This window comes from Marmota monax, unplaced genomic scaffold, assembly GCF_021218885.2.
Source record: "Marmota monax isolate L192 unplaced genomic scaffold, Marmota_monax_Labrador192_F-V1.1 WCK01_AAM20220418_F8-fsc00190, whole genome shotgun sequence".
Lineage (NCBI taxonomy): Eukaryota > Metazoa > Chordata > Mammalia > Rodentia > Sciuridae > Marmota > Marmota monax.
Genome location: NW_026693010.1, coordinates 2,061,466 through 2,088,203, shown reverse-complemented (window position 1 = coordinate 2,088,203; position 26,738 = coordinate 2,061,466). Strand labels below are relative to the sequence as shown.

The following is a 26,738-nucleotide window of genomic DNA, read 5'->3' as shown; positions in this document are numbered from 1 at the left end:
CTTGCTGCCCAAGTTCAGGATTTTAACCCCCAAAAGCTCCATCACAGGGCCCGTTGCCCTCCCCTTGAAACCCAATGCTTTCAGAAAGACAGTAATTACCCCACTGCAAAATATTACTTTTAATTTTCTCTTTATAGTCTAATTAAACAGATATTTTACTTGCATTTGGAAAAGGTTTTTCTTCATTTGATTCAATTTAGCACTGGGTACCACCCAGCCACCACACCACGGGCGTCAGGGAGCCTCCCGGCTTAGAAATGATGTCTTCCCATCTTTCATTTCACTTCTGGGGTCTCTGGGTTGCCTTAAGTAATCCTTCCATTTTCTCCCATGTGGGAGGCTGCCCTGTCACCAGCGCCAGGAGAGAGGGGACAGAACAGGTGCAGACCAGACCTCCGCCAGCTGAGGCCACTAGGGGGGTGGAAGGGGGCTGTGTCCAGGTCCAAGCAGTCACAGTGTCCTCCGCGGAAGGCCTTCTCTGAGCCCACCACCCTGCCTCTTCGAGGGGGACCCAGAACCACTGGGTGATCCAGGGCCACTACAAAAGCAGTCAGAACCAGGGCCCCCACCAGTAAGAGGCCCCAGACTCAGGGGTCCCTCTCCTGCTCCACCAGTCAGGCGTGAGCAAGTGGCAGCCAAGCACGAGGCCCCCACAGCCACAGTCCCCTCTACATGTCCTCCCTTCCCTTCCCAAACAAAGCCTCTGGGCCATGACCCCGTGCAGCCACGGTTTCCGGAGTTGACAACAGGTCCAGGAAGGGACCCGGACATGGGGCCGATGGCTGCTCTAACAGGCCCTGCTATTGAGGACAGTCCTGTGTCTCCCGCAGCCTGCTGGGACAGGCAGCCAGGAGATGGGGCTCCGTTTTCCAGCCTAGAAACTGGCAGCCAGCTGTGGCTGTCCTGCACCCCAACACTCGCCAAGCACCTCATCAAAGGCTCAGACCCTCCATCTGACCATCTGCAGCTCGTCAGAGGGGCTCTGGGCCAACCAGGCTATCCTTCTCTGCCAAGCCAAGGATGTGGCCCGGCCCACCCAGCACAGACCGGCACGTCATCCCCAGGGCCCTCTGCCAGGCACCAGACCAGCTGGACCTCTCAGGCACAGGGCAGCTCCCCTCCTCCCTCAATGGCCTCCCCTGTTCTCCACCAATGCTCCAGCAGGGCACAGGGAGCCCTGAGGGGCCCAAGGCCAGACACAAGGATGGCCTCGTCTGGGTGGGGTGGCAGCAAGTCATGAGGACACCGGCCACCCCGTGGAGGTACTACTAAGGGTCTTAGAGTTGCATCTGCCCTCAATCCTACCCCCCCACCCCTGTGCAATCTGTAGCGACTGGGCCAAGCACAGGCTCCTGCTGGCTGTTCACTCCTGGAGCCACAGCAGATTCTCACAGCCTGGATGGGCATGCCAACCCCAAAGCCAGGGTTGGAGGTGCCCCTGGCTCAGCTCCGAGCCCCAGGAGGCAGCAGGAAAGGGGTATGTGCAGAATCTGAATCAGCCCTTCCCTCCCAGCAGGTCCCAGGACCCCTGGGAAGACACCAGGAGAGCACAATATGGGTGACCACAGATCTGTCCTGACCACCAGTCCCCTCCAATATGACCCCCCAGAAAACCCAAGGCTGGGTCAATAGGCCTTCAGCTGCAGCTCCTTCACAAAAGGCTTCCTGGGACCCCTAGGCCCCTGCAACTGCAAGCCACACTGCAAAACTGCCACCCACCTGGCTGCCCCATCCCCCAACGCACTGCCCTTAAAACTCCCCAGAGCTCTTGCTGCTCCCACCCCCTGGAGATTCGCTTCATCTCTCCACGGGTCTCCGGTCTCGTTCTAACCTCCCACTAGCTGCACCTCCCCACACCGCTCCCCCAGGGCCCACTGCTCTTTGCTCCAGGCACAAGCCGTGGAGGAGAAGCCACGTTGACAGGCTCCACCGCAAACGGAGAAGCTTGTGGCCTCAACGGGTCACGCCTGGTGCCTTTTCCTCCCTGCTCCGTGAGGACAGTGTGATAAGTGCAGGGGGTCTGGCAACCTGCCACCCTGCCCCACACAGCACCAGTGGTCTGGGGGCTGGTGGAAGCGTTGGCCTTCCCCACCTGCCCAGCTCACCTGCCAGATGGGGCCTCCTGGTCCACAGGGGAGCATATCCACAGGACCCAGCCCAGCCCAGCCACCAGCCCCTATTCTCATCACACCCAACAGAGAAGATGGGCACCACTCCGAGATCCAACACCCACACGCCACTGCTAGGTACCCCTGGCCACCCATCCACCACTCGACAATCCCTGGGCCCCAGCCTCCTGCCTCCATAGGTGGTCACTTTGCTTTCTGGCCACCATGAATATATGCCGCCTTTACAGGCCGAGACTCAGAGAGGCCAAGACACCTCCAGACATACAGCCTGGGCAGCAGAGCTAGAGTGCAAACCAAGCCCAAGGCCCCCGCTGCCAAGCCCTAACCCATGCTTCCTCCTCATCGACCCCTGTCTTGGGGCCAAGCTGACTGGGCAGCCCCCTCAAGCACAGATCCGTTTCCCGCCTGGAGGAAAAGGCTGAAAGCCAGATCTCCCAGTCTCCCAAATCTCCAGCTGGGGGCAGGTGTGGGGACTGGGGAGCCCCAGGAACAACAGTAGGAGGGGACTGCGGCAGCCCACCAAGCCAGCCTGGAATGGCTTGGGACTCCCTAGGCTCTACTCAGGTTGGCTGTGGGACTGGAAGGCAGAGCTGGGCTGTGGCTGTGGCGGAGGCTGCAAGGTGGGGAGAGTACAGGGATGGACAATAGGAACGGGTCCACCCTGCAGCCCAAGTCCCAGAGCAAGGTCCAGGCACAGGCCAGCGCCTGGCACGCTCCACCGGAAACAGGCAGCAGCTCAAGCTGGCCTCCATCACCGGGGTCAGAGGCTAATAATGCACATGGCCGTGTAAGCACATCCATCCAAGGCAGGACACAGCAGGCACGAGGCCTGGCACTGGGCCATGCAGGACTGTAAATCCGTTAGCCCCAGGGGCCCAGTGACTGGTGTCATCCCCAGTTGAAGCAGGAATGCTCCCTGGAGATGAAAAGCAGACATGACTGGGAGCCCTGCCACAGAGCTCTGAAGGCACCCTGCAGCCAGCTCAGGTCCAGCCCCAAGGAGCTGCTCCTGACAGGTGCTGCCCTGGAAAGGGTGTCCATCTGCAAAAGCACGAGAGTAACACCCAGGGGGAAAGTGCCCCTTGGAGAAGCACGAGTAACAACTCCACCATGTTTAACACCCTGCTCACAGATGGGCAAACTGAGGCCTCTAGGTCCCGCCCCAGGCTCCACCTGCCCAGGGGAGTCCTTGGGCACAGCATTTGCCTCAATAGAAACTCAAACCAGAGCTCAGTGGCAGGTGTGGCCAGACCTCCCAGCCCAGCTGCCAGCAGGAACCCCCAGGGCACAGCCCAGCCTCCGGCCCCACCCCTCACAGGCTCCCATTCCCCTGGGCCAGACAGGTGCAAGCACTCAGTGCACTTCTACACTAGCTACTCACAGCCCGCTCCATCTTGCACGAAGACTGTGCTGTGGCTTCCAAGAATTAAACAGTGTAAATCAAAAACAAAACCAGGACACGGAGACAGTCACAGCTGAAACACAGGAGTCATCCGTTCCCAGAAGGGACACAGAAAAGCCTCATGTGGTTTCCAGAGTTGAAGAGGTTTGCTGTGAGCCTCCTGGAAGGCCTCTGTGCTCTCTGTGCCTTTAAGACACACACCAGCTCTTCTGACTCCAAGTATGAGACCCTGCGGGCACACAGGAGGGCGGCTTGGGAAGGCCCCAGACTCCTTTCCTGGCCTGCTCCAAACCATCACAAACCCCTCCAGCTTGACTGAGCAGCCCAGGTACAAGAGTGAGCTCCAGCCATGACTGAGCAGCCCGGGTATGAGGGTGAGCGCCAGCCAGCCTCCTCCATCCCTCTAGCCCTCAGCAGAGAGTGAGGCCAGGGACCACATCCAGTACTGCCCAGCCCCAGTCTGGACACAGCCAGACTCTCGTTGAGCAATTCCCTCCCCCAAGGCATGTGCTCCACAGCCCCCTGCCCAGGCTCCACTCTGCTCCCAGGTGGTATCCCCAGGGCAAACACTCATGCCCCTTAAGCTCAAGCCCTTCCCCAAAGGCCACCCAATCCCTGGAACTCCAGGCCAGCAGCACAAGACAGACAGACACGAGGACGGCTCTGGTCCCAGCCATACTAAGCCAAAGGCAACCTAGGAGCAGGGACAGAAAGCCAGCCCGGGGCGGGGAGGGGCTGCCAGGGCTTCATGGGGGCTCTACAGTGAGGCTGGGACTGGTCAACCTCCTCCCAGTCCCCACCAGTCCCTCTCAGCATCCCGGAGCCTCTGTCCCTACAAGTCCAACCCAGGAGCAGGTCCCTTTAGGCTGATGCACCCTGTCCTTGGCCTGCCAAGCCCAGGAAGCCTGGCCCTCACACACCTCCCCTGGCTGCCACTGGCTGGGCTGACACCTGGCTGGGCTGGGAACCACTTCTGGCGCCAGGACCCCGCCTACATAGCCCCAGGCACACACTGTCTGGCTGGCACAGGTCGCCAGCACAGCAGCACAGCGGTGGCCCCAAAGCGGGTGGAGCTCTGGCCACGCTCCAGACAACCAGGGGCAGCAGCCCATAGCTGGGGGAGGCGGCACAGATCTGACCCCGGGGGGCAAACTTCCAAATCAAATGAGTCAAGGCCAGCCCCCCTCAGGACCACAACCCACAGACTCAGGACTCCCAAATCACAGTGTCACTAGAGATGGGGGTTGTGGAAACAGACACTCCCCATCTATCCAGAGGGCTGAAGATGTCCTGAGTGAAGTGACAGAGGAATGGAGAGCTGGACCCCTCCACACCTCACCCGAGTCTAAGATAAAGGCCCACTGAGGCAAAACAGACCCTGGTCAGGCCACAGTGGCCTGGCCACAGGAGAGCAAGAAGGCTCCAGATCCCTGACCCCTGAGGACTGGCTCCCTGTGTACAGGGGCCACCCAGAGCCAGGGCACAGTATGCTGAGCTGCACAGGGACAGGAGCCCCCAGTGGCCTTGCTCACTGTCCTGCTTGGAGAAAACCTGGACATCAAACACACAGTACCAGTACCTCCCTTGGGAGGCAGAGTAGGAGACCCTGCAGAGATGAGCCAGAGACCTGGGGAGCTACATGAGAACGGATCATGTCCCCACCAGGGCGATCAGCTACTAAGCACTGATATGGACATTTCAAATGTCATAGGGACTTTGGAGAAGTCGTCACCTCTAAATAACACATCTGGGCAGCAGCTGGGAGGACCCCACCCCCTTGCAGCAGGGTGTGATCCTTCCTAGGGCAGAGGGATTGCCACCCTCCATAGCAGTTGTCACCTTGGGGAACACAGAGGCAGAATTTAGCTTCAAGGTGACCACATGAGGTGTGGCTGGCTGTCCCCCCACTGTGCTGGCCACTCAGTCATTCAACAAACATTTCCAAGGCACCTGGACCCCACGCCTCCCCTGGCAGAACTACTGCTTGAGGGTGGCACCCTCGACTGGGGTGGAGGCAAAAAAAGGGGTGTGGTGGAACCTGGGGACTACTTCTCTGTAACAGCCTACAAGTGGTGGTCACTGTGCTGCAAGACCCTCAGGGATCCTCAGAGGCAGGGATACCCGGAAAGGGGCGCAGAACATCAGAGCAGCATGACAGCAGGGCCTTCTGCCCAGGGAGGCTGGGGGTCCGGGAGGAGGGGACATCTATGGCAGGGGAGGGAGGGAGGCATGAGGTTCCGAGGGCCAGAAAAGGCCCATGGAGGCCACAGGAGGCCAGTCAACAGGTGGACCCCAGGCCAAGCAGGATCCTGAAGCAGTCACCTGGGACGTGAGGCCTGGGAGAGGTGGCACAGTGGGGGCCATCCTAGAGAATGCCTCTCCACACCCAGGGCCCAAGGCCCTTCTCAGATCAGCTCCGACCTGGGCTGAAAGAGAGCCTGCCCTCGACTTGGTACCCAGAGAGGGTATGAGGCTCAAAATGGGCTGAGGGCACAGTCCCTATACATGAGGTCCCTGGAGGCCCAGACAAGGAAACCAAGGAGGTGCAGGGAGAAGAGGCCACACCATGGCAAAGGGAGGCAGGCCTTCAATGCAGGCCGCCAGCCAGCCAGCCAGGCCCCAGCCACTATGCCAACACCCGTGGGCCCCCGAAGACCCAGGCACAGTATGACTCCCAAGCCTGGGTCTCGTCAGTAGCTGGGGTATAAGGCTTACCCTGCCCGGCCACACCCGTGAAATCACAGGCACAAAGGAAGCCCCATGTTACAGATGGGAATCAGAGCCTACGGGAGCCGTCTGCTGGCAGGAGGGCTTTGAGGAGCCAGCAGAGATAAGCCCTGGCAGGGCCCTGAGGCCAGCTCAGGGAGCCCAGCTCAAGGCAACCCACCAGGCTGTCCCTCCACCACCTCCCTCCCTCCCCCCACCAAGATCAGGCAAGGGCACCCAAAGCAAGGGTTCCTAAAAGCCAAGCCAGAGGCACTGACGAGGACTGGCCAGTGCAAAGGCCAAACTCAGGGAACATGGAGATGAGTGGTCAGAGGCTTTGCTGACTAGTTGTCTGCAGGAACAGATGAGGGAGGTTCCCCTTAGAGGAGGGATCTCAAATCTATCAGAGACTGGACCAGGGCCAGCACCCCCAGCCCACCTGTGGCCAGCCAGACCAGGTTCTTGACTGGCCAAGGACCATGGTTTGGGCCTAGGCAGTGGCAATAGGCAAAGCCCACTGTAAGAGAGGAAGACCAGGTCAGTTACTAAAGCCTCTCTGGCCTCGGTTTCCTGAAGCCCTCAGGACCTATCCCAAATGGCCCTCTCTGGGATCCTCAAAGGTCCCTGCTACCTGCTGGCTGGACCCAGACCATCTGGGGCACAGAGCCTGGCAAAGGCTGCAGCCTGCTCAGGGCAGTGGACACTGCAGTGTCCAGCCACACCCAGGGTAGGCCCACAGGTCCCCCTCCCCAGGGCCACAGAAAGAGCAGCAGCATCCCACCCCTGGCTGACCCCTCAAGGCCGACAGAGGGCACCCAGGACAGAAACCAGCCTTGCTCCTGCCTCATCCTGCCCTGGCCCAGAAGGACACACAGGGTCCTGTCTCTCTCCACTGCTGTCATCCCCCAGACTACTCAGGTCTCTGTGAAGAACTATATTTAGATTCAATGAGGATTATGTGGACTTCCCAGAAACTCCTTCGAAAAGACTGAAGGTCAGGCTCTCAGCTTCCTCTGGAGACCCCCACCTCCCTGGCCTGCAGACTTCCAGGGCGCATTGTTCCCTGGAACAATGGAGCCTGCTCCTTCCAGGCGGGGGGCAAGCCCACTGGCCGGAAAGCCCAGTGGAACCCTCTCCCCACAAGCACCAGTGCAGCCTGGGAAAGCCAGAACCAGCAGCTCACTTCCCACATGGGTTGCCCTGGCCTGAGAGGCAGAGTCCCAGATGAGAGGAACACACAGATTGTACCCATGACACCCAGTGAGCGGCAGGCAAGAACCAAGCTGCGGGGGGAGGGGGGATTGTCCATCTCACCCTCCATGCCCTCCCAACACCTGACTCACCTGGCTGCGGGCCCAGGTGCCCCCAGGGCCACACTGCACCAAGTAACCTCTAGCTGCTGGCAGGGCAGGAGCTGTCCTGCCCTGGGTGGAGTCCCTGCCAGCAGGCTCTCTCTCCTCCCCCTCCCAAACAGACAGAGAGGTTCCAGCTGTGGGACATCTATGGCTGGGAGAGAAACCCACGCCCAATTCTCTCTGGCCCACACAGCACCCCCTTAGAATGAGCAGCCCCAGCTCATACATGGTGTTACAGACAGGGAAACTGAGGCCCAGGAGGGGCAAATGAAAACAAACCTGGTGTGGAACCCTGCCTCCCTCCAAGCCGCAAGGTCTCCCAAGCTCCACAGAGGGAACAGCTTGGGGAGGGATCGCTTACCCGGATGGGCGTCCCAGGTCCACTGACCAGCTTCCATGCCTGCCGTTTGAGCTCCACGAGCTTCGTGTGGCAGTGGCGACACCAGCCACCCCCGCTGGTCGAGTGGCTTTGCTCTGCGCCGGCCCCGGCGCCCTCGGGCGCAGGGCGGCTGCCACATGGGTCCTGGTCCGGCCCCGAGGGCAGCCTCTTGCGTGGGGACACTTCCAGCAGCGGCAGAGGCTCCCGGGCCGGGCCACTCTCGGCCACCTATAGTAGATGAGGGAGAAAGGAGACAGTTAGCTGGGCAGCTGGGCTGCTGGGCGGAGCCACTACAGAAGCCCTCACCGGCGACTCAGTTCCTGGCCCGCCCGGCCGTAGAGCGACCCTCTCGCCAAAGTTAGAGCGCTGGACCGAACCTGGAGCCCACCCTCTCCCCGCACCGCGGAGGCCCCGAGTGTGGCAGCCCCAGCAGGAGGCCGGCGTCCCGCCGCGCCCCGCTCCAGGCCCGACCCCCAGAGGGCGCCGCCACTCATCCAGCCTCCTAAGCGTCCCGGATTCCGTGCTGGGTGCCCGCCTGTCCCCGCCGCCCACCGCTGGTTGCCCGCTCCGGACCCGGCCGCGCGTACCGCGGGCTGCGCTGCGCACATTGGGGCGCCGCGGCCGCCCATAACTGGGACGCAGGAGGGGCAGCGCTGGCTCTAGGGGCGCCACAGCTACGTGATCCGGCCCGGGGGCGCCCCCATGGCCCTGCCCGCCGCTCCGAAGTTGGCGGGGCGGGCAAGTGGCGGCTAGCGTGCGGTGGCAGCGGCGGCCGTACTCTCGGGCGGGCTGGGCCGGGGCGGGCCGGGGGCGGGGCGCCGGACGGGCTGCACGGGGCGGGGAGCCGGAGCGCCGCCCCCTACCTATTGCTGCACGGAGCGTGCGGGAGGGGGGGATCCTGCCTCCACGCGCGGCCCCTCCCACTCCAAGGACCCAACCTGTAAGGTGAGCGCCAGCCGGGGGAGGGGCGCTGGGGGTCGCGGAGAGGCTCAAGTTACACGCGCGCATGCGCCTCCAGCTACGCTCCTGGGACGTCCAGGTCTGCGCGCCTTTTGCAAGGAACCCATCCACTTCTCTTTGCACGCAGGAAACAGGCCACGGAGGGGAAGGTCTTGCCCGAAGCCCTCACAGCCAAGTGGGACAAAGAAGGGACTGGTCCCTGTGCCCCAAGCTGCCAATCGCTTTCCCAGCGCACTTTGTGTGTGGCTGGCCACCCTTAGGTATAACTGCCTCTCTTGGGTGAGTGTCGCCGCGATCTGCGCCTCAGGAAGTGCCCGGGCGAGTATCTGTGTCTTGGCGTGTCTGCAAGCGGCACGCGTGTCTGCAGCTGTGCATGTGCCTGAAAGTGGGTGTGCAAGCCCTGCCGCCGGGAAACTAGAGGAAGCGTAGCGGATGGCCCTGGGGGTGTGCGCGAGACCTGTTGTCAGCAGGCCTGGCAGATGGGAACTTAGCTCCGGAATTAATTGCCTGTTTGTCTCCGGCTGGGAGGTCGCTCCCTCTTCCCTGGCGACCAGTTGCTCCCGCCAAAGCCCAACACCAAGTGTCGCCGCCACCCGAGGTCGCAGGCGATTCTGTTCCCTTCTCTGGGTTAGTCTAAAACCCCAGGTCTGGCTAGGCGGCCGCGGTGGCTGGGCTCCCCGTGACGCAAGCGCCCCCTGCCGGTCGCCGTGCGCACGCGGCTTCAAAGGCGCGGAAACAACACGCCACAGATGATCCGGGCCGGAGGCGCACCTCGGAGGCCAGGACTGCAGAGCTAGCATGATCCAGCCGACACCCCGGCCTGCCGCCTCTCTGCCCACAGTCGCAGGACTGAGCCTTCAAATCGACCTTTCCTTTCTGCTTAGCCCATTCCCCTTTACTTAAACATCCCCCTTTACTCCACTCCTACACACTCCCCAACAAAGTGGGGTAGGTGATCCTCTCATGGTTTTCCAGGTCGTCAGTGGACTGAGGGGTTTGCTAATGCGGCGGGGAGTGAGGAATAAAGTGGGCAGGGGGCTCCCCGATCTGCCTCTGCAACCCCACAGCGCAGGCCCCTTTCCACACACCTGGGGGACTGGAAACTCCTCCCCCGGCTAATCACAGCCTCACTAAAGAAGACGTCATCCCACCCCGGGATCTGGGTACCCCGGACACCATTCCCTACCCCACCCCCAGGGCCTGCAGACAGCACCGCCCCTCTATTGCCCTGGGACACACACCAGGGCAGAAGCTTGGCTCGCACATCCTCCATATCCACAAGCACACACAAGCACTCCTCTCACGGACCCCGCAGAAACAACGCCAGGAGCCTTTGGTGCAGCGCCTACTGCCAGCCACACCCGAAACTTCACCGCATCCCAAGGCTCTTCGGGAAGCTCACGCGCTCACCTTACACCGGGTTCTGCGAGGGAGCCCAGACAGTCCTGAAGAACCCTGAGGTGGACGCAAGAGCCAGGAGTCACCTTAGGGACTCAGAATCAACCAGGGATCCTTGGAACCGCTGCCTCCCCCACCCCAGCAAGGCGCAAGGTGAGACCAGGGTCCCTGCGCTGTGCTCCCCTCCCTGGCTGATTGCCTCGGGCTCGGTCCCGTCAGGAGAGAGAAGCGGGCGGCACCAACCGAAGAAAGTGCGCCGGGACCTGCCGCCTCTTCCACGCGCCGCACCCTGAGCGCTGGAGCCGCGCCTCAAAGTCCCGGGACAGCGCCTCCGCCGCTAACCCAGCCTCGCCGGCCCTCACCTTGCCTCGCCGCCGCAGGAGGTGGCTGGTGAAGCCCAGGATGATCTCCGAGTCCAGACAGAGCGCCCCCATCTCCAGCAGGCTGGGAGCTTTGCGGGGCGCGCCGCGGGGCGGCTCGGGCGGCCGGGGCAGCGCCATAGAGCAGCGGAGCGCGGGGAGCGGCCCCGAGCGCCTCCCGCCGTCGCCGCCGCCCCGCCCGCGCGCTCACTGGCCGCGCGCCCGCCGCCGCCGCCGCGCCCCGCACGGCGCAGGCCGCCCGCCAGGCCCCCAGTCCTCGGCGGCCCGCGCCCGGGGCCCTGCGCTCGCTCCGCGCGGCGCGCCCCCGCGCTCCGGTCCCGCCCGCCCTCCCGCGCCTACAGCGCCCCCTCCGCCCAGGCGGCGAGCCGGACTCGCGGACCGGAGGGGGGAGGGGCCCCGCCCGCTGCGGAGCGGAGGATGGGGGGTCGCGGAGCTCGACAGGGGCAGCGCTACTGAGCGTGGATCCGCGAAACCTCCGCCGGTAGGGGGCATAATCCCAGCCATCTCCCCTCCAATCTGTCCCGGTCCCTGAAGACGTTTAATGGAGCCAAATGACCGTGTGCTCCTCACCCTGCAAGCTCCAGGACACCCCTGCCTGAGCGGCTCTCAGCCCCATCCCGCGCCCAACCTTGGCCGGTGGGCCCCGAAGCGCCAGTGGCAGGGCGCGCCGGCCCCGCGCCTCCACTCTGGGTCCCCAATTCTGCCTTTTCCAGCGGCCTTCTCTGGCCCGGATCCGATGCCTCCGGCAGCTCCTGGGACTTCTCTCGGAGTGGGAGATTCTGGCTGACCGCAGGGCGCAACCAAATTTACTTTCAGAGTCAGGAACACGGGGCAGGTGCAGGCTCTGCCCAGACCCATACTCAAGCCGGGATCCCTCGATCCTATGGCGCGGCACGCCGGGCCTGGTGTGCGGTGGCCGGACACCAGGGAGAAGATGGCAAAGCAGCTGGAGAGGGTCATCTAAATTTCCCAGGCCCATTGGGGAAAGTCTTTGGGAACTAGAGGGTGTCGGGAAATGGCCCGGGGGAGATGAGCATTGGAGTGCACCTGAAAGGGAAGCGGGCAAGGAAAGGACCCGCTCAGAAGCCTTAGCACCCTGGGAAAGACGGGGATCCCCTGCCACCTGCTCCACCAAAGCCAAAGACCTTCAGGCTCTCGGGGTGCTTCCCCGATTCCCCCCAGTGGCAACTGAAGGACCGGAGCCCAGCGATTCCGGTGTCTCCCAACAGGCTGCTCAGGAACACTTTATTTGCAATTTACACCAGCCTAGCCCCCATCCAGGCTTGGATTCAGGAGAGAGGCCATGGAACTGACATCGCTGGCCTGGGAAAGAGATCGCTGGCAAGATTACAAAGGGCACCAGAGGCCCTGCCCAGACCCTCCTGTCAGCTCCCCTAGTCTGGATTTTCCTGGGGCTCCCCTCCTCCCCCGCAGGGGCCTGGGAGGAAGCTTCCTGCCCTCCTAGTCTTCCACTCTGTCTGCTAGCGGAGCCGCGGGTATCCCTCCAGTGTACTGAGCCTTCTGGGAGGGGGTCATCTGCCATCTCTGGATTGATTAAAGTCGTTGTGGGATTTTTTTAACATTTAATTTACCAGGCCCGCAGCGGCTGATCAGAGCTGTCCCCAGGGAAATCTAGGCCAAGGGAGCAAAAGAGAAAAAAAAAACTCCTGCAATTGAGCGGAGCCTCCCCGGGATTAATTGCTGGAGCTCAGCCTCCAGTCAGACCCTGTGTGGTAATATTTCAGGGAGGTTGGAGTGGTCAGGTTCCTGCACTGGGCATGTGGAACCCCCGCCCCCAACATGCTGGTGCCATTGAGGAGCCCTCCTCCCCAGGGAGGCACCTCAACACCACACAGGAAGTCCATCTGAGCCCAGGGCCCATGGTCATCTCTGCCTTCTTCTGTCCAGTCTTTAGGAAAGAGCACAATCCTCAGAGCCTGCCACTGGAGGCCAGGAAGACTTGGTCCCAGGGTATTCATAAGAGGACCAACTCCTGGCATTGGCATGAGAAACAGCCGACTCTCAAACTTTATCCTTGGTGATAGTGGGTGGGTGGCAGTGGGAACTGGGGTCTTGGAATGATGGCCCAGATGCAGTACAGGGGCGGACACAGTGCAGTGTGGCCGTGTTATATTTCCAGGGACTATTTGTGCTCACACAGTCCTGCATCTTTCCAGGTAAGAGCATGAGAAGTGAAGCCATTGCCCTGGGGAGAGGGCAAGGGGCCTTTGCTTCCACTGCATTCCCACATCCATGTGCTTCTGCTCCCGTGGCTGTTTGGATCACTGTCATGGCATTTGATAAAGAGGTTGGGAAGGTTTGCTAGAGATTCAAGTGGGCCCAACACACTGGGTGTCCAGCAGACCCTCACGCCTCCCGGAGTGGGGATGGGAAGAGCCCTTGCTCAACCCCAGGGACCTCAGCCCCTCCCAGTGCTCCCCCAAGCCTGGTGGCTCACCAGCCCCAAGAGGGAGGGGAGGCCCAGATGCTGTTGGGTGGGAGGCGGGAGGGTGCCTCAGGAGAGCATCCAGCCTCTGACCTTGGGCAGCACCCCTCCTCCTCCTCCTCAGCACCAGGGGCATCCATGGGTTCCAGCGATGATGGAGGTCGCCAGCCCCATCTCTTCAGGGGTGTCTGAGTGCTGGGAGGGTAGCCCATTGGGGTTCGCAGTCACTGGTGCTCACTGCGATCTGGGCTCCATGTCACCCACGGGACGGTTCTCACTCCTTCACACCTCACCATGGTGCTAGAAGAGGTGCACAGGTAGAACACAGGCTGAGGGAAGATGTCACCAGCCAGAATTCATCCCTGAGTCTGATGGAGTCCCGGCTCCTCAGCCCTCAGTGCTGCAGCACTCTACTCCAGGGGCTGGCCTCAGGGGAGCAGAGGATGGGGATGGACCTTGACCTGCAGTTCCTGCGCCAGGGACAGACACAGGAGCAATGGGTGGTCAGCTCACAGAGGGCTGCAGGTGCCTGGCCAGGATCCTGGGAGGACACTGAGCCAAAGGCCTTCACAGAGAGAGTCCAGATCTGGCCGCTGCCTGTAGCATGGGGACCCTCACTGGTCCCTCCCTCACACTCCCCCTCCCCGGCTGAGCACTGGCACTACTGGCACGGTGACTTCAGCACCTTGGCCAATTCCAGGGAGGGCCTGGTGCTCCACAGGCTGCAGTGCTCCCCCGTCAAACTGCTGGGTGAGAAGGGAGAGGGAGGAGGCCGCCTCACCCTCAGTTCAACCACCCCCAAGTCATGCCTGACACCTCCTCACTTCCCACAGCCCAGCGTCCACCGGAGGCCTCTCTCAGTCTTCAGGGCCTCGGCCACCCACAGGCTCCCTGCAATAGCCATACCCAAGGCTCTGTGCCCTCAGTGCCCCCTCCCACTGGTCTCAACACAGCAGCAAGGGAGAGCTTTGAGAAGGCAGGACCTCTGCTTCCCATCTTGCCCACTGAGGCAGGGTGCTCTGCAGGGCCTGGCTGCCCTCCCCCACTCTGCCCCAAGCTGGACTCCATACCCAGGGGCCTCCTCACTGGCCCCCAGCAGCAGCCCTTGCTCTGTGGTTGCCTCAGTTGAGGGTGGGACCTGCCCCCCGAGTTTCGCCCCAAGTGTTTTCTGAAACGCCACCTGCACAGCACAACCTCCCCGCCTGCCTCCTAAAGCTCCAGTTGGCCAGCACCACCACCCCCCGCTATGCTTCCCTTTCCTCCTGAGCACTCAGTGCTGGCTTGCTTAAATTCTCATCCATCTAGAGTGGTGTCCACAGCCCACTGTAAAGTCAGCTCCCAGGGGGCAGCATTCTGAGCTGGCACAGAGCAGAAACCCACTCAAACCACTGGGGAAATAAAAGAATGCCCAAGGCCCTGGGCAGCTCTGTCTGCTCATTCCTACATGAGCCCTACAGCAGAGGGGCTCCTGTCCTTCCCACCACACCCAGAGCACAGCCACAATGTTAGACCCTCCTCAGTATGACTTACCCAGGACCATGCAGCCCAGCCCCAAGAAAGAGTTGAGCCCATGTGACTGCCAGATGCCCCAGCCTGAGAACACTTCCCTGGCCAGTAGAAGCCTTCCTGATCTCGCTTCCCAGCTCCAAGGAGGAGATGTGCATGGCACCAAGTGGCCCTCTCACCCGACCAGGGCCTCCAGCCCATGTGCCAGGGCTCCCTGCCCTGGTAGAAATTCAGACCCTTTCCAGGGTGCCCCACCTGGATTCCCTATAGGCTCGGCACCCCCACATGCAAAAGCCTCTCTGTACACCTCCAGCGCTCCAACCCTGCCAGCTGTCCTGCTCTCAGTCCTGCTCAGCTACATCCAGAATCCGGACACTGAATTTGAGACCAGCAGGTGGCGCACCTTGGCCACAGTCCCTGTGGCCAGAGGAAAACTAAGCAATCACTTGGTCCAGTTTCCCTCCTACACAGATAGGAAAACTGAGAGGGGCAAAGGCTTGACCTGGACTCCTGAGAGGCCTTAACCCAGTGCCCCCTCCCACTGGTCTCAACACAGCACCAAGGGAGAGCAGCAAGGCGTGCATCCCAGGGCTCCTGCTTCCAGGCCCCTAGGCCCTGCCAGACCTGCTGCTGCTGTGTCCCCTCACCCTTCACCCCACTAACAGGCCTTACTCCCCCTACCCCTGACTTCCTGTTCCTGCTCCCTCTCTCTCTGCCCCTCCAAGACTGGACTCAACCTCCATCTTGAAACAGGCAGTGTCCAGAGGAGAGAAACACATTGAGGCAGGAGTCCTACCCGTCCCAAGCAGCTTCCCTGGGTGCGGTTTGGAAACCCACAACACAGAGGCATAACCTGTGGAGCCCTGAGCACCCGCACGCTGTGCCAGAAATGGCCCTGCTCGCTCCCAGATGGCCCTGGGTAGACCTCACACAAGACACCCTCTCGCACCTCTCAGGGAGTTCTCTAGGGTGAGGGGAGTCCAGTTGAGCTCTGGACCCCAAGGGACCAGCACTGGGCATGAAGGCGGTCTTGTGAATGCAGGCTCTGAGTGGGGGGGTGTGAGCAAGCAAGAGGGCCACATGCAAGAGTGTGCAGCTGTGGGGTGCCACGCAGAGCATGGTGACGGCTTGCTCTGAAGTGCTAATGGAGGAAGATGGATTCAGACAGCACTGCTGACCACGGTGCTCCCCCAGGAACCACCATCTCCATGGCAACTGGTCCTGGGTGAGGTCAAGGAGTGTCCTCAGAAAAAGAAGATACTGAGTTCCATGAACTCACAGGCAGATGCAATTCAGAAAGCAACCAAAAAGCACTTGGAAGATGAAGCATGACAATAGAAACACAACTGAAGAGGACTGAAAGACAAAGACAAAGAAATTCCCCAGAAAGCAAAGCAAAAAGACTTGGAAAAGAAGAAGGAAGGGGAAAAATGACAAGACAGAATAGGAAGTAGAATTTCTGGTTAATGGGAGCTGCAGAGAAAGAGGGCAGGAAAAACATGAGTGAGGAGATAATACGAAAATTAAAAATGACAATTCCAAGAACCCTGGGCTAGGAGTCTTCAATGCCTAGGATAATAAAAGAAAAAAAGTCAACATCTTTGCGAAAATTCAAAACGACACCAGGACAAATGGAAGATACTAAAAGGGGAGGGAGGGAGGAGTCCCCACCTACAGGACCAGAGAATGACTGGCATCCGACTTCTCCACAGTAACAATGAAAGCAGGCAGACGGTGTCGTGTCCAAAGCTGAGGGGAAATGACAGAATTCTGTACCCAGCCAAACTACCCACTGAGCATAAAAGTGGATAAAGAGAAAAACTTGGCCTTTGTTTGTTTCCCCCTTCTTGAGGGTCTTGGAAGATGAGCTCCCCAAAAACAAAGAACAAAGCCAAGGAAAAAGAGGCTATGGAACCAAGGACATAGGGTCCAACCAGAAAAAATAGAGGGCGTTTCTGGCTGGTGGGGAAGGGGGTTCAAGGGTGTCACATTCAGCAAACATTCAGAGACGTCTACAGGGAGGCCTTGATGGGGAGGCAGAGAGTAAACAGGTTATTTTTGTAGTTAAAAACATGTAGAAGAGTAATTAAAATTTCTATCAATCAGCCTTGGAATTATCCACAATATCAAACTATGTACAGTTCTAAGAGGGGCACTCATTTTAAATGTTTTAAAAGAAAAGCAGTCCCAGCAAGGAGCTGTGATCATGTGTGCTACTGTGGATTACATTTATGTAGCTCATGAACTAATGTAAATTCTTCTATGGGCTTAATCAAAAATTGTGACCAAATTGTAGGAAGGATAGAGCTCAGGATAGAAAATGGTCAAAGTTGTATAAAACCCTCAGCTTCCATAGTAGATCTCTAAGTGATACATGAAACTTGCAGGAAAAGCTGATTATTTGAGCAGAAGAGGGAAGAGAGACACCCCAGGCTGAGCCGAGGGCACCACTGAGGGTGGCCTCAGCCAAGGGCACTGCCTTCAGCCACAGTCCTTGCCCACGCTTGCATTCATGTCGGGGGCTTGAGCTGAAGGAAGGCTGGAAGGAGAGAGGGGTGGGGAGACCTAGGGAGCTCCCTCAGAAGGGACTGAGCTCTACTACCCAGGTGCCATTAGGTGTACACTTGGAGTGTCTAAAATGGTGAATTTTATCATATGTACGTATGTATGTATGCAGGTGTATAGGCATGTGTAAGTGTATTTCCCCATAATTTGTTAACATTTTTAAAAATTTTAAACCTATACTGAGAAGGTTTGTGTTCCCACTGCCCAAGATTAAGAATAAATGAATAAATAAATAAGCCTTATCATTCACAGGCACAGTATAGAGCACTCAGGAAGTCTGTCTCATCGGAGCAAACTTTCTTGTGTAAAAACTAGTCCTATAATGAAGGTTTAACTAGCACCACCTAAAAAAGCAAAAACAATCTTCCCAAGGGTCAAACTATTTACAAGTAACTTAACCATGTCCCAGAAAAATATTATAAGAAACAAAATTACCCAGCACCCTACAATGTTTAGAAGCCAATAAACAACAACCAGGCTTGCAAAGAAACAGAAAAACACATGACGAGGAGAAAAATCAGTCAATAGAAACAGACCCAGAAATGAAGCCCATAATAAGAATTAACAGACAAGAACACTAAAACCATGTTATAGCTGATTTTCAACATGTCCAAAAAGATAGAATATATAAAACAGAATCTATAAAACAGATTCAATCAAACTCCCAGCGATGACAAATGTCATGCCCGGCATGGAAATGACAGTGGAACTGATAGCAAATTAGACCCTTCACAAAAAGCCATTATTGATATAGAACTAGAAATTACCCAACATGAGACAAGGAGACACCAAGACTGCCAGTGATCTTTGAGACAGCTTTAATTGACCTAACACACATGCGATTGGAACCCCAGAAGGGGACTAGGGATTTATAAATTGGACCATGGGTTCAACCCCCAGTAATGGACGGGGGGTGGGGGCAGTGGGTGATAATTGACTAAGTCAAAAACAACACCATATTGGGCCGTGTTTAAAGAGGTGATGACTGAGAACTTTGTAAGTTTAATAAAAATAGTAAACCCACAGATTTGAGAACTTAGTGAACCCTAGTCACAAGAGCCGTGAAGAAGACCACGAATACACAGAAGAAAGTTTCAGTGATGATGAGAAGAAAGCACCCCGTGGGCAGGCGGGAAGGGAGGCATGAATGGACAGAGGAATGAAGACAAGGATGACCGTGGGGGTCTCATCAGAAATGACGCAAGCCACAGACAAGGGGACAACTGCAGGGCAGTGAAAGAAGATGCTCTGCAACCTGGAAACCTGTGGTCAGTGACAATGTGTCCCCAGACCATAGGTTAAACAGCCAAGTGAATTCCTCTCCGGCAAACCTGTACCACAAGACGTACTGCAGAAGTTCTCTAAGCAAGTGACACCAGGGGGAGTCTGGTCCCCACAAAGGAGGTAAGAGCACCCCAAGTGGTAAGTAAGCCAGCCAGCAGAAACTGTCTTTTATATTTTCACACCTCTTAAAAAGAGAACTGATGCCAGGCCAAGGGCACACCTGAGATCCCAGCTACGTGGAGGCTGAAGCAGAAGGATCACATTTTTGAGGCTACAACTTAGGGTCTGGATTTGAGGTGTCCCTGAAAGCTCCTGTGTTAATGCAGGAGGTGAAGTGATTGGCTCCTCCCTCTCTCTCCTACTCTCTCTCTCCCTCTCCCACCCTCCCCCTCCCTCCCCCCTCCCTCCCTTCCTCTACCTCTCTCTCTCTCTCTCTCCCTCCTCATCCCAGTCACCATGAACTCCACCATTCCCTTGTACCATGATATTCTGGCTCACTTCAGGCCCAGGCCAACACAGCCAACCAACTGAACCTCTGAAGCTCTGAGCCCAAAATAAACTTTTCCTCCTGAAAAATTGTTCTGGTCAGGTATTTTGTCATAGCAACAAAAAAACAGACTGATACCGAGACTCTGTCTCAAAATAAAAAATAAAAAGAGCTCAGTGATAGAGCGCTTGCCTACCATGTGCAGGACCATGGGTTCGATCCCCAGTAGGCTGGGGATGGGGGATAATTGACTAAGTCAAAAATAATACCACATTGTGCCGTTTATAACATGTAGAAATGAAATAAAAAATAACAATAGCACAAAACCTGGGGGTAGAAATATACTATTATATATTTGTAAGGGTTTTTTTTTTTACTTCATTATTGTTTTTGTTTGTTTGTCTCTACATATATTAGAAATCGAACCAGGGCCTCATGCATGCTAGGTGAGTGCTCTACAACTGAGCTACATTCCTAGTCCTTTTTATTTTATTTTGACAAATAGGCTGGTCTCAAACTTTTGATCCTTCTGCCTAAGCCTCCTGAGTAGTCAGTACTACAGGTGTGCACCTCTGCACCCACATGTAAGGCTTTTATATAACTATACATAAATTTATATATTATACATAAATGGCATGTTACTTGACAATAGAATATGATAAGTTAACGATGTGCATCATAGACACATATGTCACATAATGACATTCCATTGATGACAGATTGAATGCACAAAGGTGGTCCCATAATATTACATCACCTAGTAACATCATAACTGTATTATTTGGTTTAAGGATATTTTATAGTGTTTGCACAATGAAATTACCTAGGAGGCATTTCTCAGAATATGTCCCTGTTGTTAAACAACATATAACTGTATATCCAATGAGAGAACCCAGCAAAGAAATGTAGCTAATAAAGCAATAAAGAAAATAACATGTGATCACAAAATAAATCAATCCAAAAGAAGACAAAAAAAGGAAACAGAAAGAACAAATAACAGATGAGGAAAAAAAGAAAACAAAGAAGATGATAGAAGCTGTGACTGTAGCTCAGTGGTAAAGCACTTGCCTCGCATGAGTGAGGCGCTGGGTTCAATCCTCAGCACCACATAAAAACAAATAAAGATACTGTGTGTTCATCTACAACTAAATAAAAATCTTGAGACTAGTATCAACATTATTTAAAAAGAAGAATAAGATGATAGATTAAAATCCAAATGTATCAGTAATCACAGTAAATGTAAATGACCTAAGCATCCTACTTAAAAGGCAGAGACTGTGATTGCATAAAAGAACGAGATCCAATTATGTGCTACCTAAAAGAAAATGCATCTAAAACCTTATATCACAAGATTGAAGGATTATAACTTGAATCATGTGAAGAGAGAAATATGTTAACAGAAAAAAAGATAGAAAAGAAATGCCACACTGACTATTCAAAAGCAAGATGGAGTGGCTATATTAGAAACAAAAAGTTAAGTTTCAGAGTAAAGAATCTGATCAAGGAGAAAAAGCTTATTTCAAGAAGAGGACAAAGCAATTCTAAATGTTTATTCACCAAATAATAAAGCTTCAAAATACATAAAGCAAAAGTGGATAGAACTGAAAGGAGAAATAGGCAGATCCATAATTGCAGTTGGAGACTTCAAAACTATAAATAGGCAGATCCACAATTGCAGTTGGAGACTTCTTCTAATAACCAGACAGAAAATCACAAGGATATTGTTGGCTTGGACAACACTATCAACCAACCCAGCCTGACACACAGATGTCTTTCAAATTATGAGGGGGGTTACCTCCTGATAAACCCACTGTAATTCAAAAGTAGAATAAGTTGAAAATACATTTAAATACCCTGATCAACCCATCATAATTTCTTTCAGTTGTAGATGGACACAATACCTTTATTTTATTTATTTTTATGTGGTGCTGAGGATTGAACCCAGTGCCCCAGACATGTGAGATGAGCACTGTACCACTGAGCCACAACCCTAGCTCTCATCATAGATTTAGAAAGTCATAAGTTAAGCCGTTGTAAGTTGAAGATCATCTATATAGAGAGCAATACACCCAATGACAGCAGAATAGATACACAGAACACTTACCAAGACAGACCATTTTATGGGCCATAAAATAAATCAAATAAATTAAAATTACTCAAAGAGTATAGTCTCTACTCATAATAGAATTAAATTTAAAAATCAGTATCAAAAAATAAAAATAAAAAAAAATAAAAATCAGTATCAGAAAGATATTCCCAAATATTTTGCAAATAAATTATGCACTGCTAGGTAATCCAATGTCAAAGAGAAATTTAAAATAAATAAATTTAAAATAATTAGTAAGTATTTTGAATGGGTTAAATGTGAAAGAAAAGTATGCCTAAATTTGTATTATAAAGTTAAATCAATTCTTAGAGATAAATTTATAGCACTAAAATGTCTACATTATAAAAGAAGAAAGGTAGTATATAGAAGACTTCAGCTTCTACCTTAACATACTAGGAAAAGAAGTTGGGGAGATGTCAGCCAAAAGATTAAAAAAAAAATAGGAGGGATAAGTTCAAGTTCAATATTGTGAAACATACAATGTTAATAACAAGGGTTAATGACAATATGTTGAGAATAGATTTTAATTGTTCTCACCACGAAAAAAACCTATAAATGTGAAGTGATCTATCTGTTAGTAGTTTGATTTAGCCATTCCACAATCTATTTAAAAACAAGCTAAACAAATACATAAGATTTTTAGATGTCAAGTAAATAAAGTTTTAGAAAAGGAACTAGAAAAAGAAGAGTAAATAAAACCCAAAGACAAGAAACAGTAAAGATCAGAGTGGAAATCAGTGAAGTAGGGAACAGAAAAGTAACAGAGAAAATCAATAAAACCCAAAGTTGGTTCTTTCAGAAGATCAGTGACGATGATAAACTTTTAGTCAAACTGACCAAGGAAAAAGAGAAAACATGTGTCACTAATATCAAGAATGGGATGTGGGACATTGCTGTAGAGTCTACAGAGGTTACAAGAGAGAAATGGAGTGTCACACACAACTCTATACCAACAAATTTGACATCCTAGGAAATCTCTTAAAAGAAACAAACTCCTAAAGTTCACAGGAGGAGAAATAGATAAACTAAGTAGTCCTGTACTAGTAAAGACAATGGAATTTGCAGTTAAAAAGACTTCCAACAGTGGTGGGGCTGGGGCTCAGTGGCAGAGCACTTGTCTCGCATGTGTGAGGCCCTGGGTTCAATCCTCAGCACCACATAAATAAATAAAAATAAAGGTATTGTGTCCAACTATAACTTAAAAAAAAAAACAAAACACCTTCCAACAAAGAAACCCCTAGAAGTGGGCAGGAGGGGGCCTGTGGGAAGAATCACCCAGGGCCAGATTACCCTTAGGGGGGGTTGCACGCTTGAACCATGTGTCTCAGGGAATGTCAGCCAGCCGCCAGCCTGCAACAGCAAGTAGAAAAGTGCCCCCAAGATAGAAGGCTCAGGCCAGGTCACTTCCTTGGGCACCTCCCACCTCTTCCTGGTCCTCTGCCACAGCTCTCAGAACCCCAAGCATATGCTCAGGAAGCCAGTCACAGCTGGCCCCATTGCCCTCCAGAGTGGACAGATGTTCCTCCACAGGCTTCCCCAAGTCACCAAGGAGGCAGACAGTGAGGAGCCATCCTCTGACCATCTCCACTCTGAGCATGATAGAATGAGACCCCGCCCACACCTGTGCAGGCCTCCTGCAGACCAGAGCCCTGTAGTGTCACCTGTGCAGTGGGGGCCGGAGTGTGGATGCCCCTGTGTCATGCTTGGGCTACCCTGGGAGGGGTGCAGGGGCTGGGAGGGAGTTTCTGCTCTGGACTCCTGCTCTGCTTGGACTAGGAGGCACGGGGCCTCTTTTGGAGAGCCACCAGTGCAGGGTCCTGCCCCCTTGCTTTCCTAACTCCCTTCCCTGGCTGGAGTTTGCTGTTGGAGATGGTGGCCCTCAGCCTTGGACATTCACCAGACTCTCCTGGGACTCGCATAGAGGCAGATTCAGCCCATCCACGTTCCCGGAGCCTGGGCCTCTGCTCCTTATGAGCCCCACCTGTGAGTCAGCGGCCGCAGCCTGGGAACCCTGACTTAGCCGACTGGCTGAGCAACTCGAGCAGACACCAGAGCAGCAGTGGCTTTATTAAGTCAGAAGCTTCATTTCTCCATGGGAAGGAAGGACAGGCTGGAACGTGGCCTGGGTGGCGAAGGGCAGGAGTACCGGGTCCTTACCCTGGGCCGATTCCCAGCTCCCGTCCTGTCTCTGGACTTTCAATGCTAACCCCAGAAAACCCCAGCAGACCTCGGCAGACTCACGGTCAGTCACCCAAGGACGCCTGGCTGTGCCCCGGGGTGTGGCCCTCCCTGTGCTCAGCAGAGCGGCTCTCGCAGCCTCCTGGCTCTGCTCAGAGGCAGAGGAGGCCGATTATGAGGACCTGCAGCCATCTCTGTCAACGCTCCCTGGGCAGAACTGCCTCTTAAGTCCACAGCCCAGGGAGGCTGCTGGGAAAGGAGACCTGGGTGTGGGGCGGGAGGTGGCAAGATAGCGTGTGGCAACTCCATCACCAGACGGAGTGGACACAGGGGACCCTCCGCATCCTCTGCCTGACTGAAAGGTACAGAGAGACTGGGGTGCCAGGAAGCACAAGTCTGGTGTCTGCAGGAAGAGCTGCCTGCCCTCCTCACAGCTCTAGGGACAAAGGGGCCTGTTGTGAGGCCCCTCCCCATGGCAACCCGAGGCCTTCCATGGACCCTCCAAGACCCTGGCTGCAATGAGGACCCTCCAGTGAGCCCCACCAATCTTCCCACCATGATGCAGTACTGGTGTCTATGATGGGTCTAGCTCTGCCCCAGATGCTCGGGGATTGGTTGCACAGTCTCAGTGGCCCCTCCAGGGATCCCCACTGCCCTCTTTGCAGGAGAACAAAGGTACTCCCAGAGCTTGAGGCACTGGCCAAGGCTGCTTGCTTGTACTGGTAGAACTGGGGTTTGGACCCGCCACTGACTCTCAGCTCCCTGTGCCAAGGGAGGGGGCGGCAGGGTGGGAGCGGGCCCTCTCTCCTCAGCCCCTCAACCATTCCCTTGGCCCATTCCCATGCCAGGTCCCCAGGGCTGGCCCATGGCCTCTAACTGGGGATGAACAGGAGCAAGCAGAGGGGCTTCGTCAGGTGAGGCAGGAAGCAGACTGGAGACAGCTGGAATTGGGACCCCCTTGAGGCCACCCCAGCCTGCCTCCTTGAGGCAGCAACACCTGAAGCCCCAGAAGGCATCTGGCCCAGAGGCCTGGCTCAGGAGGTCAGATCCAGTAGTCTGAGCCCCCTCCCCAGCAACAAGAAAGCTGGGGGCAGACTCAGCCCATCCAAGCAGGGGCTGGAGGATTCTCCGGAGACCAAAGGGCCAGAGGTAGGACTGGGACTGGGAAGCAGCCCAGAGCAAGGACCTCGCTACCTGCCACCCTTGCCCACTCTTGTGATTAGCTTGGGAAGGAAATGCCACAGAGATGAGGCCCAGAAGAAAAGGACAGCCAGCCTCAGGGACACAGTGATGCTTTGAAATATGTTTATTTTTGCAAATCTAGAATACACACGCTTCCCCCACACAGAACGCGTTAAAGCTGTAGAGAAGGCTAAAACCCAGCACTCCCCAGCTGAACCCCAACCGCTCTCCCTGAGCTGCTGAGGGCCAAGCAGCTGGCAGAGGGGAAAACACCATAAAAAAATGCAACTGCCACCAGGTGCCATTGTTGGGGAGACCCCCTGGCCCCACTAAGCACCATGGACCCCAGCACCCAAGCATCTGAGAAGTGGTCACACGGACAACAGGGGAAGGTGCTGACCTAAGGTGGGGGCCCCTCAGAGAACACCATTTCTTCCACCTGGGTGGCCAGGGGCCCCGCCCTGACTGGCCCTCTCCGGACAGCCCACCACATTTATCTCCTGCGTCCTTGCATCGGCCCTGCCAGGAGGAGGACACGGAGGTGGGGCACAGAGAGAAGAGGCAGCTGGTCCAGGGCCACCAAGCCAGGAAACGCCCTGGTGGGCCGCAAATCCAGGCCTGTCAGATTGCCCAGGCTGTCCTGCAGCTCCCCTGAACATGTGCCCCGGAGGGAGGGACCCAAGGGGGCATTATCCAGGGAGGTAGGGCCAGACCAGCAGGCCAGGCAGCCCCAGACAAACAGGGCTTCCCAGAGCTTCACATTAGCACCCCCCGCCCCCAATATCCACCCCTCCACACCTCAGAGGAGCCTGAGGCCCCAATAGGGACACTCTGGTCCAAAGGTGGCAAGCCACCAACTCTACAACCAGGCTTCGGGTCTGTCACCACATGTGGTTTCCAAACTTCCTCCGCGTCCAATTCTGGTCCTTCCTTAATTCCACCAGCACTCACTGGACTCCCGCCCCGCCCTGCGGACCACAGGCCCTCGGGGAAGTGAGAGGGCTTAGGACAGGCAGACTTCCCAGCTCTCTCCAGCGCGCTGTAGGGTGCGGCTGCCACTGCCCCAGTCACCAGCCCTTAGGACGCCCAGGGCAAGGAGCGCTCCTTAACCCCGCGAGACCTACTGCCAGGTTTTCGCTGGGAATTCGGCTGAGTTTCGACAAGGGTGGGGCCCTGGGCGAAGGAGGGTGGCGATGGCGTCTCCTGGTCGGCAACTTGCCAGGAGCGTGGGCGACCCAGCTCGCCCCGACCCCAGCAGTTCCCAGAGCTTGGGGAGGCCCCGCCCGGCCACCTCCCTGCTGCTCTCGGATCTCGGGCTGCTTGAGCGTCCAGAGCCGCCCATTGCCAGCCAGGGGCCTCAGGTCCACAGCTGGGGTTGCCAGAGCCCCGGGACTGCCGGGCGCCGCGCGCGGGGTTCCACCTGGCTGGGATCGCGCAGCCAGGTGCCTGGGCTCCGGTCGGGCGGTCCCTGGCACGCCCCTGACTCTGACCTTGACTGAGAGCGGCGCTTGGGACGCCTGGTGGTTGCGGTCGCGCTGCCAGGCGCGGCGGGTCTAGTGGTCCTAAACATTTCACAATTGCGCTACAGAACTGTTGAACTGTTAAGAACCACTGAACCCGGCGCGCGAGTCCGCTGCACCCTCGGCTCGACGCCCTGAGAGAGAAACCCCCGCTGCTCTGGGGACCGCCGGCGTCGTCCGGGAATTCCAGGGTGCCCAGCCCCTGCCCCCGGGGCGCCTCTCGCCGTGCACTCCGCTGCCCGGCTGCAGTCCGCACCTCCAAGCCGCCGCGGACGCCCGGGGCACCCCAGACGCACCGACCCGCGCAGGGCAAGCGCAGACGCAGGGCCCAGCCCGCTTGCACCGCGCCTCATCCGCGAGTCCCCGCCGACCCCAGCGTCCCCTAGTCCCACAGGCCCCGCTTGGCCCGGCGGCTGCGCTCCGTGCGGCAGCGGCCCGCGCGGCGGCGGCTTTTATGCGGCGCGGCCGCCCTCCCCGGCGCCGGAATGCGCCCGCGCCGCGCAGGCCTGACCGGTTTTTCCAGGCGGGGCGGCTCTTGGGCCTGCGGGTCGCGCGGCGGGTCGCGCGGCAGGTCCACGGCCCGGGACCTGCTCGGCGCGCCCGCGCGGGGGTGGCCCTGACTCACCCGCCGTGCGGCCCCGCCCGGCGCCCCCGCCTCAGCGCCCAGCCTGGGCGCACCTGGCCTGGGGCTGGCCGGGGGCGGGGGGGACAGCTCGCCGTGTCGCCCCGACCCGGGCGCCCAGGCTCACTGAGG

The 26,738-nt window shown here is 56.6% G+C and overlaps 1 protein-coding gene across 1 annotated transcript in view; it reads right to left on the bottom strand.

Annotated features, from left to right (window-relative positions):
* Nucleotides 1–8,748, bottom strand: part of Kif26a (kinesin family member 26A) — a 35,813-nt gene extending 27,065 nt beyond the window's left edge. The window contains exons 1-2 of the mRNA XM_046453149.1: nt 8,559–8,748; nt 7,954–8,199 (exon numbers count right to left, since the gene is read on the bottom strand). Of these exons, the coding sequence (XP_046309105.1) occupies nt 7,954–8,199; nt 8,559–8,600 (288 nt within the window). The 5' untranslated portion in view covers nt 8,601–8,748. The remainder of the gene's footprint in view (nt 1–7,953; nt 8,200–8,558) is intronic.
* Between the last annotated feature and the right edge of the window lie 17,990 nt (nt 8,749–26,738).